At 41.3% G+C, this 16,285-nt stretch overlaps 2 protein-coding genes across 2 annotated transcripts in view; one reads left to right on the top strand and one right to left on the bottom strand.

Moving 5' to 3' along the window:
- Positions 1-4,171: 4,171 nt before the first annotated feature.
- Positions 4,172-15,849, bottom strand: LOC134566215 (uncharacterized). The gene is made up of 3 exons (XM_063425923.1): positions 15,766-15,849; positions 14,881-14,994; positions 4,172-5,041 (listed from the first exon to the last, which is right to left on the bottom strand). The coding sequence occupies exons 1-3, from the start codon at positions 15,847-15,849 to the stop codon at positions 4,172-4,174; spliced, it is 1,068 nt and encodes a 355-aa protein (XP_063281993.1).
- The window catches only part of RBBP8NL (RBBP8 N-terminal like), a 58,961-nt gene continuing 50,508 nt past the window's right edge, over positions 7,833-16,285 (top strand). Inside the window, exon 1 of the mRNA XM_063459591.1 lies at positions 7,833-7,939. The gene's annotated coding sequence lies outside the window, so the exon portion shown is untranslated. The remainder of the gene's footprint in view (positions 7,940-16,285) is intronic.

Genomic DNA, 16,285 nt, shown 5'->3' on the forward strand with positions numbered 1-16,285 from the left:
CCCTAATTAGGGATTCCCACAAAACCCTAAAACACAAAACAAACTGGAAATAGAAAAAAGGGGGTAAGGGCTGCGCTAAAAGCTTCAATACAGTGATAAAAGACAATATAAACCAGACCAAATGGTCACAATGAGATAGTAACGGCAAAAATAAGTCTCTAGATAAAAGTGTATAAAAAAATATAAAAAGAGGGGGCGGGGCCTGACCGCCGGCGGGATCAGACGCGCTTCGTCTGAGCTCCCGCTCCAGGGCCCAACAGACGGCGCAAATTGGAGGCAAACTGGGACCACCAAGCCACGCCAAATCCGCACTGGCCCCCAGGAGCTGGGGCAAATCGGGGAAACTGAATACCCAGGTGCCGACAGTACCCCGACTGGGGCCCGGAGCTGGATGGAGCTTGAGCCGGGTTGAGACGGCCGCTCTCTCGGGTCTCCGGCCGGGGTCGTGCTTCCCCCCCCCCCTCTGGACCGGGGGGGTCATCCCGGTCTGCAAGGGCATCAAGCAGTGGGTCACCTCGGGGCCTAATCACCCGCCCTGGCGAGAAATGTTCACCGGCGACAATCAACAAAATGGCCGCCGCACACCAGCCATGTGCGAGAGCTGCTGGACCGATCAAGCTGAGTGGGGGGAAACCATCACCAGACCACCAGGATAGCTTAACCCAGGCCTCTGCTGCAGAACTAAGCTGGCAAGACTAAGGTACAGGCTGTGAGCAAGTATTAAGGGGAATCCACAAAACGGGACCCTATTGAACCGCCCCTATACAGCAGATCCACAGAGGTCCCTAGACCCTAGCACTGCCAAACCTGACAAGACAAGTCAGAGGGAACAGCGAGACACCCACCCTGCATCCTGCTAGACATGATTCACCCTACCTGCCCTGTCCCACGAAACCACGACTACCGCTACAAGCCAACGAACAGCGCAGGACAACTAACAACTGCACCACCAGGTCACAAGCAGCACTCACCAGGCAAACGCAGAGCAGCAAGAGCCACAGGAGACCCTCCCGCTGGCCAGCCTCGGTGCCGACGCAAGCACAGACGACCCCACAAACCCTGCTCAACTTAAGTGGACTCATGCAACTTTGCTCGAACCCAGGGACATTGAACTATGCTCACTCATAGTATTACTAACTTCAACTGTGCTCAGCCAGACGCACTGCATTACACCCACAAAGCATGCTTGACACACTATATTAAGCGAGGAAAACAATCTAGAATGCCACACTAGCAAACATTAGGGCTCAGGCACCCACTTTGACTCATGACAAGCGTCACCAAACTTAACCCTAATGTACAAACGTATAAAACATTGAATTTGAGGCATTCCAATAATCTGCTAACACGTTCACACTAGAGCCAATCACTCAGTGCCCAGGGCACACACAGGGCACACACACGTCAGTATAGATAACCTGCTAAGCTATGGAGATTTTCTCAACTACTGACAAACAACACTCTACTAGTACTATCTGTTTGATGTTTGGTATTACACCTTAAAAAATGTGCACAGTTACTCATGCCATTACATTGTATTTACCTGTCAACTAAATTCCTGGCGATAGCTATTGTGGCATGGCCAGAAAAATGTTATCTGTATAATCTATGCACACAAAAATAAAGAATTAAAAAAAAAAAAAAAAAAAAATATAAAAAGAGTCCTTTGGAGTGATAAAAATATAGTATAAAAGATAAAATAAAATAAAACGTCTCACTAATATAATTTGGTGGGATATCTGTACAGTCCTCAGGAGTTGATCCGTCCGGGTTGTAGGATAATCCGTATATGTTGGGACAAAATAGGAAACACGACAAACTGCCAATAGTGAAGTATTGCGGCTCCAAGGATAAAATTAAAAATAGAAAATAGGATAACACACTCACATTTACAGGAGCTTGAACCAGCTCTAGACTTTTGGGCGTTTAGCGGTATGATCCCCGCTACAGGATATACTGGAAGAATGCGTCCGTCAATCCAACCTTGGTACTCAAAAATATATGGGAAACAACGATAGTGCTCTCCGTAAGAAAAGTATATTTAAATAAATAAAATATACTTACAAATATAGAGCAGGAAATACTGCTCTATTAATACAGCGCTGGTGGAATAATCCCCACCTAGGATTTCTTGACTCAGGATACGAGTGATTTAAAAATAAGATAAAAAGATGCCAGGAATAGATAAATAAAATAAAATTGTATATAGCGTGTAATAAAGTAGGAGGAGTTGGTCCTATAAAAAAGGTAACCAAAATCACTTTTATTATTAAAATACACAATTTAAAACCATTAACACGTTTTACCTAAAAGGCTTTATCAAAATGGTAGTATACCAAAGTTTGCGGGGCCAACGTTCAAGGTCTCCATGCTCCATGTCAATGTATCTCATTAAGGATGCAGATTTGGCACAGTACGGTGTTTCAATGCTTGCTGCACATGTGCCTAAACTCCCCAATTGCTCCCTGTGTGGAATCACTGGTTTGGCTGAGATCACCAGTATTGGTTAATTTTAAGTCAGGGAAGTGGCAGTCGCAGAGAGATTTGTGCGCCAGGTATATACGTTAATTAAATCACTTAATTTTTATATTTTTTGGGGTGGGGATCTGAATATCTATTATAACATTCCTTTAATGAAGAGTAATCTTACAGCAGCTACCCAGGTTTACCATCAGTTAGAACAGGGAATGGAACAGCTACTGAGTGCTGAACTAGTGAGAGATTATGGGAAGGTATACTCACTGTTTCCATAGTTTTGTTGATGTGAAAAGTGAGAGGTGTGAGATTGTATTATTTACTAAACATTGAGAGAGTTGACAGATAACTTGCAAAATGTATGCCAAAATAGAGATTTCTAACAGAGTTTGCAATTTTGGCCTTGATTTTGAAAGTTAATTGTCAACTCACCGTAGTTACAAAATGAACAATGAAACCCAAAGAATACACAATGAAACTGTATGAGCCATGTTATATGAATGGCAGCGCTTGTAGTGGATTTCCTAGGCCATGTCTCCCAGTCCAGTAAACTCCCTGACCCTTCACCTGTCTATGTGCCAGACAATAACTGGAAGAAAAGGAGCAGAATTTCATCAGTAGTCAGTCTGGATGGGTTACCCACCTTCACTATTGTCTCTTTCTTTCCCTGTCTCCAGTATAACAACAATGCAGCTTGCTTGGTAAATTTCCATGTTACGAGCATGACAAGAACATCAATTTCATACTTAACACAGCAGCCAAGGCCAAGGAGAATTGGGAACTACCTCACATATTCCCTCTATCGTTACTAATTAAATTACATTGGTAGCTAGTGTGCACTCTCTCCGGGCTCTCATGAATGACTAGATACAGTGAATACGTAATTCATGGAGTGCAGGGGGGATCCCAACTGGCTTCCCTGGTCAATGAAAACATGGTCTACATGTAACCACTTGATTACAGCAGTCAGATTTCTAGCAGGTATCTCTTTGTTTTCTCATTTTATTGTATTTTAACTACCATATGTTAATGTGAGATGTGTTCCGTCAAGCAAAGGTGACAGCCAAACTGACAAAGAAACCATGAAAAGAGTGATTTAAAAGACTTTTTTGGTAAAATGAGCCAACAGAAAGCTCAGTAATATTGCAGACTCGTCTGATATCCATATTACGTTAAGTGCTCAGTTTCACTCCGGCTGTGGTAAGGTTGGGTGGCCTTTGAGACGAGTCACACAATGCAATGCATGTATTTTAAACATTGTCTGAGCTGGCAGCTCTGCTGATCCTGCCGCTCCTGGCATGTGGTTGAGTCAGTTCGCAGGCTGTTTATTTTCATCTTCAAGAAAGGATTATGACCAACCGGTTCTCTGGAGTAGGGTGTGGATTTCTCAGTCTTTGTCAGGGCATTACCTTACAAACATATCCTGAGCAGACTTAAAGTCGCGGGCACTGTGTTAGCCTTGGGCAATATGACTGGCACTGCATGGGCCTGAGTTAAAGTTACAGTCACTGTGACTTGGGGACACAATTGTGGATACAGCATGAGTCAAAGTAAAGAAATGGCATTACCTAAGCTTTGGGCATTATGAGACATATATAAAGACATGGGCACCATGTGTGTCTGGTACATAATGATAACTGGACAAAACAATTAGCACCATGTCAGCCTGGGACAATGTTATAGGCACCATGTCAGCCTAGAACAAAGTTACTGGCACAATGTAAGTCTGAAACAAATTTACTGGCGCTGTGTGAGTCTGGGATAAAGTTACTGGCGCTGTGTGAGTCTGGGATAAAGTTACTGGCACAGTGTGAGTCTGGGATAAAGTTACTGGCACAGTGTGAGTCTGGGATAAAGTTATTGGCACAGTGTGAGTCTGGGATAAAGTTACTGGCACAGTGTGAGTCTGGGATAAAGTTACTGGCACAATGTGAGTCTGGGATAAAGTTACTGGCACAGTGTGAGTCTGGGATAATGTTACTGGCACAGTGTGAGTCTGGGATAAAGTTACTGGCACAGTGTGAGTCTGGGATAAAGTTACTGGCACAGTGTGAGTCTGGGATAATGTTACTGGCACAGTGTGAGTCTGGGATAAAGTTACTGGCACAGTGTGAGTCTGGGACAAAGTTAATGGCACAGTGTGAGTCTGGGATAAAGTTATTGGCACAGTGTGAGTCTGGGATAAAGTTAATGGCACAGTGTGAGTCTGGGATAAAGTTACTGGCACAGTGTGAGTCTGGGATAATGTTACTGGCACAGTGTGAGTCTGGGATAATGTTACTGGCACAGTGTGAATCTGGGATAAAGTTACTGGCACAATGTAAGTCTGAAACAAATTTACTGGCGCTGTTTGAGTCTGGGATAAAGTTACTGGCACAGTGTGAGTCTGGGATAAAGTTACTGGCACAGTGTGAGTCTGGGATAAAGTCACTGGCACAGTGTGAGTCTGGGATAAAGTTACTGGCACAGTGTGAGTCTGGGATAAAGTTACTGGCACAGTGTGAGTCTGGGATAAAGTCACTGGCACAGTGTGAGTCTGGGGTAAAGTTACTGGCACAGTGTGAGTCTGGGATAAAGTTACTGACACAATGTAAGCCTGAATCAAATGTATTGGCGCTGTGCGAGTCTGGGATAAAATTACTGGCGCTGTGCGAGTCTGGGATAAAGTTACTGTAGCGGTCACCCAGATAGTGTGAGGGGTTTTCGCCGCTACGAGAGATGTTCTTTCTCCCCTGTAATGCGAGAGAGGCTGTAGAGCAGAGCAGGAACAGCACTTAGAAGAGCTAGTGATTAGAGCGGGTATGTGTTGAGGGTAGATCAGGAACTGAAGGTTTAATGGGGCACACTGGCCTTTTGTACAATTTTCCCAACAAAGTTGCCACCCAGGTGGACCTTGTTGGGCACAGGGACACAAGATCAACAAGCCAATAAAAACAGATTTTTACATTCAGTCCCTCCTATACAGTGTGTACAATCCCCCTCCTCTGTTTGGGAGATAATTGAGTTAATTACTGTATCAACTCAATTATCTCCAAACGAAAAATGCAAGTATTTGACACATTTTTGGAAATACCCCAAAAACATAAGAGACCCCCATAAATTGTAAATTTTCTGATAGCCCCGATCTGGGGGAACAACATCCTAAAAATTCACCCAGATCGGCTATGGGGTTCAAAAGTTCACATTTCTGCCCAGCCGCCCACGAGGCTACTGCCCAGAATAGTTCAATAAGTTCAGCCGGTCTATTTCAGGGGTAACGAAAGAACTGTTCGTGTCTATGATTCTCCAGTGTCTCTTATTCGTGTGCTTCAATGTACCGAATGCCACTGCATTCGTATGTAAAGGAAACAAATTTCTAGAAGTCTGGAAGTCCCAGTGGTGTTCGTGCGGTCGAGTGCCCGAAAACAGTTCCATACACTCGATGACAAAACACCGCTGGCCGTTCGACAGTTTAAGATGGCCGCCGCCACGTGTTCAACTATACGAACGGCATCCACCCAGCCGTTCATCAATTAAGTTGCGGTTAACCACAGCTTCTGGGAGGTTAACGAACAGCACACTTCACTTGCGGGTGGTCCGGCTGTTCGGTAATTAGTTTGGTTATTCGAACAAAATCATACTGTACATAAGGGAAGTTAAAATCATCGAACAAACCAACAAACTCATAATGAGAAATATAAAATCCAGGGACAGAGAGGTCTGTCACAGTTACTGGCGCTGTGTGAGTGTGGGATAAAGTTACTGGCTCTGTGTGAGTTTGGGATAAAGTTACTGGCACAGTGTGAGCCTGGGATAAAGTGCTGTGTGAGTCTGGGATAAAGTTACTGGCGCTGTGTGAGTCTGGGATAAAGTCAGGGCCGCCACCAGAAAATTTGGGGCCCCTAACTCAGCTCAGGGTCTGGGGCCCCTGGGGCCCGCCTCCAATCCTGCCCACAGGGTCCACCTCCAAATCGCACCTACAGGAATACACACACAGACACTGATACAAAAGGACACAGATACACACACACACAGATACATACTAACTAACAGACACACATACTGAAACAGACATACATGCATATAGGCATACAAACTGACACATACACACATATACAGACACACAGGCATACATAGTGACAGACAGACACATACTAACATACATACAGACACACATGCATGAGGACATACAGACACATACATACATACATACATACACACACAGACATACATTCATAATGAGAAACAGACATACATACATTCATACTGGCATACATTCATACAGACATACTGACAGACATACATGCATACAGACACTGACATCCATACATACACAGACATACATTCATAATGGCATACAGACATACATACATGCATACATCCATACACACAGACATACATTCATAATGACATGCAGACATACATTCATATTGACATACAGGCATACATTGATCCTGGCATACATACATATAGACAAACATGCATACATTCATAATGACTTGCATACATCCTGACAGACATACATACATACATACATTCAGACACTGACATCCATGCACACAGACATATGTTCATAATGACATACATTGATACTGGCATACATACATAATGACATACAGACATACTGACAGACATACATACATACATTTAATAATGACATACATAAAGTTAGTGGTGCTGTGTGAGTCTGGGATAGAGGGACAGAATCTATGAATGTCTGGATTAGAGCACTGCAAGCACAGATTCACAGCCAAGCTTCAGTTTTTCTCTTACCAGTGAGAGCTTCCAGACATGTCACTGCGTATAAATATTATTTTTTAATTAGTTCTAAACCAGTATTTTTTTTTTTGTTACTCATAATAATTACTGAAAATCACAAAACTGCTATAGAGCTGCTTAAAAAAATAAAATAAAAACATTTTAAAAAAATCCAGACTGTAAAAATTTTTTTAAAATCTTTGTTTTGAAGTTTCAAACTGCAGTGCTAGTTCTCGGATGAAACTGACCATTTTGAAACTTGATTCCATGAAACGTTAAATAAAAATTTGAATCGTTATCAGTAGTCTCAGTCAATAATGCTAATCTGTATGGGTGAATATAAAACCCTATTCTTCTGTCTCCCTACTTGGGCCATCTTTTCTTTTGTTTCTGCATTTCCCGAGTCCCTTCAGCTAGAGGCCCAAATCCCAACGAACGCTCATATCTCAATTTCACCTGACACCATACCCGTTCTGCCGCTTTGTTGGGAAACAGCAGAACCCGTTTGTCCACTTTGAATATGGTTTGCCTCGTTTCTGCTGCAGGGATGGAAGAACCTAAACTTGCCCAACAGGTTTGGCAAAAAAAAAAAAGAAACGAAAAAAAAAGACAAATTTTTATTTACGTGTTCGTGTCTGTGAAGCTGGTCTACTGCTTGTTATCTCTGCTTCAAGGCTGCCCCCCAACCTGTAAATTGGATGCGGAAACGTGACTTTACGAATGACATGTAAGTGGCACACGACTGAAGGGTTTGGTGCTGGGCACACAGGGAGCCTGCAGCTCTGAGGCTGGTTCACTCAAGGTTACAACCACAGCCAGTGATGAGAGAGAGAGAGAGAGAGAGAGAGAGAGAGAGAGAGAGAGAGAGAGAGAGAGAGAGAGAGAGAGAGAGAGAAAGAGAGAGAGAGAGAAAGAGAGAGAGAGAGGTCCAACAGAGCAGTGGCCATTAGGAAAGTATAAGAGTAACTTTAAGTATATGAATAATTTAGGGGCATATTCACTAAACAGTGAGTGGATGTGATCTAACCAATGTGTCAAAAAAAAATAAAAAATTATGAGGATAAAGGGGGAAAATTCCCAGCTCAGTCGAACCGTAAATTGAGATTTCAACTCGAGTATTTTGAATCAAACACTGGAAATGGAGTGTCAGGTAACATTGCTTAATGAATAAACTGCTGGAAGTTGAAGGAAGCAGTATGAACCCGGTGATGTATGAAATACAGGACTTAGCTATACTCTAAAAAAACAAACCTGCAGATATAATATGATGGTATTCTATTATAGAATTTCATCTTTCTACAGAACAAGCAAGAGATTACTTTACTCAGTGTAAAGAAACTTAGCACTAACATATGTGAGCCTATGCGGTTATATCACACATACATATGGAGATTTTGGGCTTTACACAACAATGCTACATATATTGTGATTTAGTGCACTGGATCACCCAGATATACAATAAATAGCATTATTTTATACTGTATCAGCAGACACCCAGCTACCTGCATCAGAAAGCATATTAACACCTCTCACACAGCTGACAGAAGAATGAGAACAAGGAAAGGAAAATGTTATATATTAAAACGTTCTCTGTACATATAGCATGTTAGCACCCATTTAATAATGAACTGGGATTGGCGGATTTGTAAAGGTAGAATGTACTGAACCCTTCTAATATGATAAGGGAATTGAGCTCATTAACAGGGATATGGACCCAGGTTAACAGGTCAAAAGACAAGCTATAAATAATGATTTGATAAACCAACCTCAATCAGTTAGCAAATGCAAACAGGTTGGATAAATAGTTTTATTTGTAGTCTTTTTGTATTGATAAACAGTCAAGATATATATAATTATATTTAATGTGTCATACATGTATCAGCCAGGCAAGATACATCATTGTACCCCTTCAGGCTGGATGAGAAAATACAAGCGGGTTCCTCTTAATTCTTCATGAGTTATACACTTTTAACTGCAATTTATAAGCAAATGATTAAAAATTAGAAAGCATATTTGACGTGTAGGTGATTCCATGTGATTCTGGGGAATATTGAATCAATCAGCAGTAAAATTGTATTGGTTTCCACATTGCACACCTTGTTGCTGTGTTCCACAGATTTATTTATTTTTTAATATGGAGCCCTCAATAAATAGAATTAATTTACACCTAGATTCTGCCATTTTTGCAGAAGAATAAAAAAAAAAAAAAAAAAGTGATAAATTTAAAGTGGAGGAAAAAAGAAATGTGAAATAAATTGTAACAGAAACATTAATTAATATGCTGCAACACCGAAAAATTTAACATATTCAGAAATAACGGTCGGTTCACAAAATAAGCAACAAAAAAAACAAAAACTGACAAATATATCAATTTGTGCCATTAATCTATATGTAACACTTTGAGAAGTCTCCTCCTATAAAAACTTGAGCACTTTACATCATGACTTGCTATCTCTGATCTGAGGAATCACATCGTAGTGACTTCCGGTCCTCCAGCCGTTTCTTTATAAAGAAACAATCCCATCTAACAGATTGGTTCCATAATAGGTCCTATTAAATGAGAGGAGAAGGAAACATCCCTGGCTTCAGCCTAATGTTAACAGCATTTTTCTTACGTCAGCTTATGCAAATGTTTTGTTCTCTAGGAGCTTGTCTGCTTTGTCCTTCCTGTATAAATTGTCTGTTACAATGTCAAATGGCCTCCATTTACCCCTCTATGAACTGTGTTACAATGTCACATGGCCTCTATTTATCCTGTATAAACTGCCTGTTACTATATCACACTATTTACCCCTCTATGAACTGTCCGTTACTATATCACACTAGTTACCACTCTATGAACTGTCCGTTACTATATCACACTAGTTACCCCTCTATGAACTGTCCGTTACTATATCACACTATTTACCCCTGTATGAACTGTCCGTTACTATATCACACTATTTACCCCTCTATGAACTTTCTGTTACTACATCACACTTTTTACCCCTCTATGAACTGTCCGTTACTATATCACACTATTTACCCCTCTATGAACTGTCCGTTACTATATCACACTATTTACCCCTCTATGAACTGTCTGTTACAATGCCACATGGCTTCTATTTACCCTGTATGAACTGTCCGATACAATGTCCCATGGCCTCTATTAACCCCTCTATGAACTGCCCGTTACAATGTCACACTATTTACCCCTCTATGAACGGTCGGTTACTATATCACACTATTAACCCCTCTATGAACTGTCTGCTACAATGTCACATGGCTTCTATTTACCCTTTATGAAATGTCCATTACAATGTCACACTATTAACCCCTCTATGAACTGTCCGTTACTATATCACACTATTTACCCCTCTATGAACTGTCTGTTACAATGTCACATGGCTTCTATTTACCCTGTATGAACTGTCCAATACAATGTCCCATGGCTTCTATTTAGCCTGTATACACTATCCATTACAATGTCACACTATTAACCCCTCCATAAACTGTCCTTTACATTGCCACACTATTTACCCTGTATGAACTGTCCAATACAATGTCCCATGGCCTCTAATTACCCTGTATAAACTGTCGGTTAAAATCACACTATTAACCCCTCTATGAACTGTCCGTTACTATATCACACTATTTACCCCTCTATGAACTGTCCATTGCTATATCACACATTTTACCCCTCTATAAACTGTCTATTACAATGTCACATGGCTTCTATTTACCCTCTATGAACTGTCCGTTACAATGTCACATGGCCTCCATTTACCCTGTATAAACTGTCTGTTACAATGTCACACTACTAACCCCTCTATGATCTGTCCTTTACAATGTCACACTATTAATCCCCCTAGGAACTGTCCGTTACAATGTTACATGGCCTCCATTTACCCTGTATAAACTGTCCGTTACAATGTCACACTATTAACCCCTCTATGAATTGCCCGTTAAAATGTCCATAGTATTTACCCCTCTATGAACTGTCCGTTACAATGTCACACTATTTACCCCTCTATAAACTGTCTGTTACAATATCACCTGGCCTCCAATTACCCTGTATGAACTGTCCATTACAATGTCACATGGCCACCATTTACACTGTATAAACTGTGCATTACAATATAAACTGTGTGTTACAGTGGCACACCATCTGGAATGTACTTGATTTTCATTATTGATCTGTGTGTAACTTTCCCATCTAATAACATTCTGTTAGGTACAGCTAACAAGGCAGGATCTTACTGCACTGCAGAGAGAATTTGGTTAATTTTAATGAGTCAGTTTGGAAGTGTACCATTGAAGGCAGCTTTGTGTCCATTAATTGTACTATAGCTGCTGACCTTGACATTATCACTAGTTGGTAATGTGCTAAGTGAGCCCTGCCCCCGGCTGCCCAGCCACCGTGCTGATTGTTTAAAGAGACAGTACACATTGTCCTATCCCTATACCAATGGATTGAGTCCCAGTCATTCTACCCTGCACTACTGTAGAATAAAGTCTTTGGTCACTGCTCTCAGACTACACCTATTATCAGATAAAATGAGCACTCTGAGCATACACAGAGAAATATACAAGTGTCAAATATGTTATGTGACAATAAGCCTCATTCTCACTCTGAACTCTATTCATGGACAGGAAAGCACAGTTTATAATTGTGAAGGAATAACCCCATCACTTTTGGCTGCTTTCACCTACCTGGATGCGTTCTTAATTTTGTTTCGGTTCCCGAACGAAGACCACCGCAGTGACTGATTAGAACGTGGAATGTTGAGTAAACACACTATTACAATGAAATAACGGTAAAAGAACTATTACAGAGAACTAACCGTAAAAACACTGACACCGATCTAACCGTAAAAATACTTACACAGAACTAACCGTAAAAGAGTTACACATTTGAGAATATTTTGTGGGCCCTTGCAGAAGCTGTGTGCATTAAGCTAAGTCATTGTGCTTATTAGCTTGTTTGTGCCAATGTGTGTTTAAATGTTTTTGCGGATGGTGTGAATTTAGCTTCTTCCGGTTTTGGTGTCAGAATCCTTCTATTTCATATGAGGAATTCCACCTGCTCTACCTGTGTGAGGATAATGTTTCTTTATATAGGAAGCTATGGCCATGCATAATGACTTAGCTTAATGCACACAGCTTCTGCAAGGGCCCACAAAATTTTCTCAGATTTGTAACTCTTTTACGGTTAGATCGGTGTCAGTATTTTTATGGTTAGATCGGTGTCAGAGTGTTTTTACGGTTAGATCTGTGTAATAGTGTTTTTACGGTTAGATCGGTGTCAGTATTTTTACGGTTAGATCGGTGTAATAGTGTTTTTACGGTTAGATGGGTGTCAGTATTTTTACTGTTAGATCAGTGTAATAGTGTTTTTACGGTTAGATCGGTGTCAGTATTTTTACGGTTAGATAGGTGTCAGAGTGTTTTTACCGTTAGTTCTGTGTAATAGTGTTTTTACGGTTAGATCGGTGTCAGTATTTTTACGGTTAGATCAGTGTAATAGTGTTTTTACGGTTAGATGGGTGTCAGTATTTTTACGGTTAGATCAGTGTAATAGTGTTTTTACGGTTAGATCGGTGTCAGTATTTTTATGGTTAGATCGGTGTCAGAGTGTTTTTACCGTTAGTTCTGTGTAATAGTGTTTTTACGGTTAGATCGGTGTCAGTATTTTTACGGTTAGATCAGTGTAATAGTGTTTTTACGGTTAGATCGGTGTCAGTATTTTTATGGTTAGATCAGTGTAATAGTGTTTGTACGGTTAGTTCGGTGTCAGCGTGTTTTTATGGTTAGATCAGTGTAATAGTGTTTTTACGGTTAGTTCTGTGTAATAGTGTTTTTACGGTTAGTTCTGTGTAATAGTGTTTTTACGGTTAGTTCTGTGTCAGAGTGTTTCTACGGTTAGTTCTGTGTCAGAGTGTTTCTACGGTTAGTTCGGGGTCAGAGTGTTTCTACGGTTAGTTCGGTGTCAGCGTGTTTTTATGGTTAGATCAGTGTAATAGAGTTTTTACAGTTAGTTCTGTGTCAGAGTGTTTCTACGGTTAGTTCGGGGTCAGAGTGTTTCTACGGTTAGTTCGGGGTCAGAGTGTTTCTACGGTTAGTTCGGGGTCAGAGTGTTTCTACGGTTAGTTCGGGGTCAGAGTGTTTTTATGGTTAGATCAGTGTAATAGTGTTTTTACAGTTAGTTCTGTGTTAGGGTGTTTCTACGGTTAGTTCTGTGTCCGAGTGTTTCTACAGTTAGTTCGGGGTCAGAGTGTTTCTACGGTTAGTTCGGGGTCAGAGTGTTTCTACTGTTAGTTCGGGGTCAGAGTGTTTCTACGGTTAGTTCGGGGTCAGAGTGTTTCTACGGTTAGTTCGGGGTCAGAGTGTTTCTACTGTTAGTTCGGGGTCAGAGTGTTTCTACGGTTAGTTCGGGGTCAGAGTGTTTCTACGGTTAGTTCAGGGTCAGAGTGTTTCTACGGTTAGTTCGGGGTCAGAGTGTTTCTACGGTTAGTTCGGGGTCAGAGTGTTTCTACGGTTAGTTCTGTGTCCGAGTGTTTCTACAGTTAGTTCGGTGTTAGGGTGTCTTTTTCTGTCAGTACGGTGTCAGGGTGTTTTTACGATTAGTTCGTTGTTAGAGTGTTTTTACGGTTAGTTCAGCGTTAGAGTGTTTTTACAGATTAAATATTCCTCAATATCTCGATGGCTGCAGAGGGGCTTTGGGTGCTAGGATAATCACATTTTTCATGAAGAAGCTTCTGAGAAAAATCATATGGACTGCATCCAAAGACTCCTTGCACAATAACCACTGCAATAAGCTGTAGTAATATAATCAGCACTGATGGCTATGGTTCATAGAGTGTCCCTTTAAGAGAAGAAATATAAAACAATGATGGAGAGACCGCATATCAGCTGAAAATACAACAGAAAAAACATAAATTTTACTTACCGAAAATTTCTTTTTCCTGAAGATTAGAGGCAGTGCTTATACCACAGGGATATCCAATCTGGAGGGAAAAAACAGGCAGGCAAATCTCCAAACATTTAAACCCTCCCCTAATTACCTCCTTTCCAATAAGTAGCAGCTCCTCCTGATCATACCCAGAAAATACATAAGCCAAATAGCTGCAAAACTACTGAGTATATTAGAAAAAGGGGCGGGAATTGTAGCACTGCCTCTAATCTTCAGGAAAAAGAAATTTTCGGTAAGTAAAATTTATGTTTTTCCTTTCAGATTAGAGGCAGTGCTTATACCACAGGGATATAATAAAGCAGATCCTGAGGGCGGGTTTCAGTTCACTACTGCTTGAAGCACCTTGCGCCCAAAAGCTGCATACTCCGAGGCCAGTATGTCCCACTTGTAGTGTCTTGAGAACGTATGGAGAGAGGACCGATTAGCAGCTGAACAAATTCGAGAGGGAGAAGCAGCTGCTCGCAGAGCCCATGACGGCGAAAACAGCTCTAGTAGAATGTGCCTTTATAGGGCCTGCAATTTCCGTGCCACTCTTAGAATAAGATAACAGAATACAATCCTTCAGCCATCTAGCCAGAGAACTCTTCGAAACCAACATACCTTTTCTTTGTGCCTTTGAACAAGACAAACATACCGTTATCCTTCCGGAAGGATTCCGTAGCTTTTAGATATTGCAAAAGACATATCTCTACGTCTAAGCAGTGAAATTTACTTACCAAGGCATTAGATGGATTCCGACAAAAGGTCGGCAAAACCACTTCTCGGTTGACATTGGCAACAGATAAAACTTTAGTGATACATGAAGGATCGAGCTTCAGAACCTCCTTGTCCTGATGAAAACCAAAAAGGGAAATTCTCCCGAAGAGCTAGGATCTCACATACTCTTTTAGCTGACGTAATAGCCACCAAAAGAAAAACGGTATACAACGAAAACATCTTCAGGGAAGCTTCTTCCAATGGTTCAAAAAGCGGTTCACAAAGCGCGGAAAGGACCAAATTCAGATCCCAGGGAGGACAGGTTTCCCTAACAAAGGGCACCAAACGTGACAGAGCTCTGAAGAACCTTGAAATCAGAAAATTCGAGGTTAAGCATCTGAGGGAGAAGAAACTGATAGCAGAAACTTGTAATTTCAATGAAGCAGGTTTAAGACCTTTTGCAAATCCCATCTGAAGGAAGCATAGAATCTTCTGGATGGACGCGGAAACAGGGTTGACTTCAAACCTACAACACCGCTGATAAAAAAACTTCCAAATCCTAGCGAAGAACCTTGAAGTAGATTCCTTGTAAGTTGCCAACAAAATTTTTATAACTTCAGGATCCAGACCTTTACTCTCTAAAATCTGGAGTTCAGAACCAGGCCGTCAATCGGAATCTCCGAAGGGTCGGAAGAGGCACTATGGCGTCCTCTAGAATTCCTCCTGAAAGAGGAAGCTTCCAAAAGGTGGCCCCTGGAAAGTTCAGAAGAACCGAGAACCAACTTCTTCTTGGCCACCAGGGAAGGATTAGGATAATCCTTACAATATCCAGCCTACTATTTGAAGTATTCTGGAAATAAGAACTACTGGCGGAAGATATCTGCCAGGTTGAACTTTCGTTGTACCGACAGGGCATCTAAGATATCTGGCTGGTCTGCTGGATTTAGGGACGCAAAACGACTTGTCCCCCTGTTTATTCCGGAGGCCATCAGGTCTATCTCCGGAATACCGAAGCGGTCTGTAATGAGCTTGAAAATTCTGCATGACAAGGACCAATCTGCTTGTTTCAAATGATGCCGCTCAGGGCATCTGCCACCACATTGAATTTCCGAAAACGTGAACTGCTGAGATCGACATAAGGTGAACTTCTGACCACAGAATGATCAATGAACAAAGGCTTTCAAATTTAGTTGATCTTGTACCTCCCTGTTTGTTCAAATACGCCACTGTCGTTCGATAGACTGAACGAATTTGAATATGTTGATCTGAAATGCCAAGAGCGCCATCCATACGGCCTTTTTTTTTTTTTTTTTAATTCTTTATTTTGGTTGTGCATATAGGAAAAAATACAGACAGGCTTACTATATGTCACATTAGCATGAGCAAGCATCAATAAAACATGTTTAAAGCATTAAGTGACATATG

The sequence above is a fragment of the Pelobates fuscus genome, chromosome 6 (genome assembly GCF_036172605.1).
Source record: "Pelobates fuscus isolate aPelFus1 chromosome 6, aPelFus1.pri, whole genome shotgun sequence".
NCBI classification, from domain to species: domain Eukaryota; kingdom Metazoa; phylum Chordata; class Amphibia; order Anura; family Pelobatidae; genus Pelobates; species Pelobates fuscus.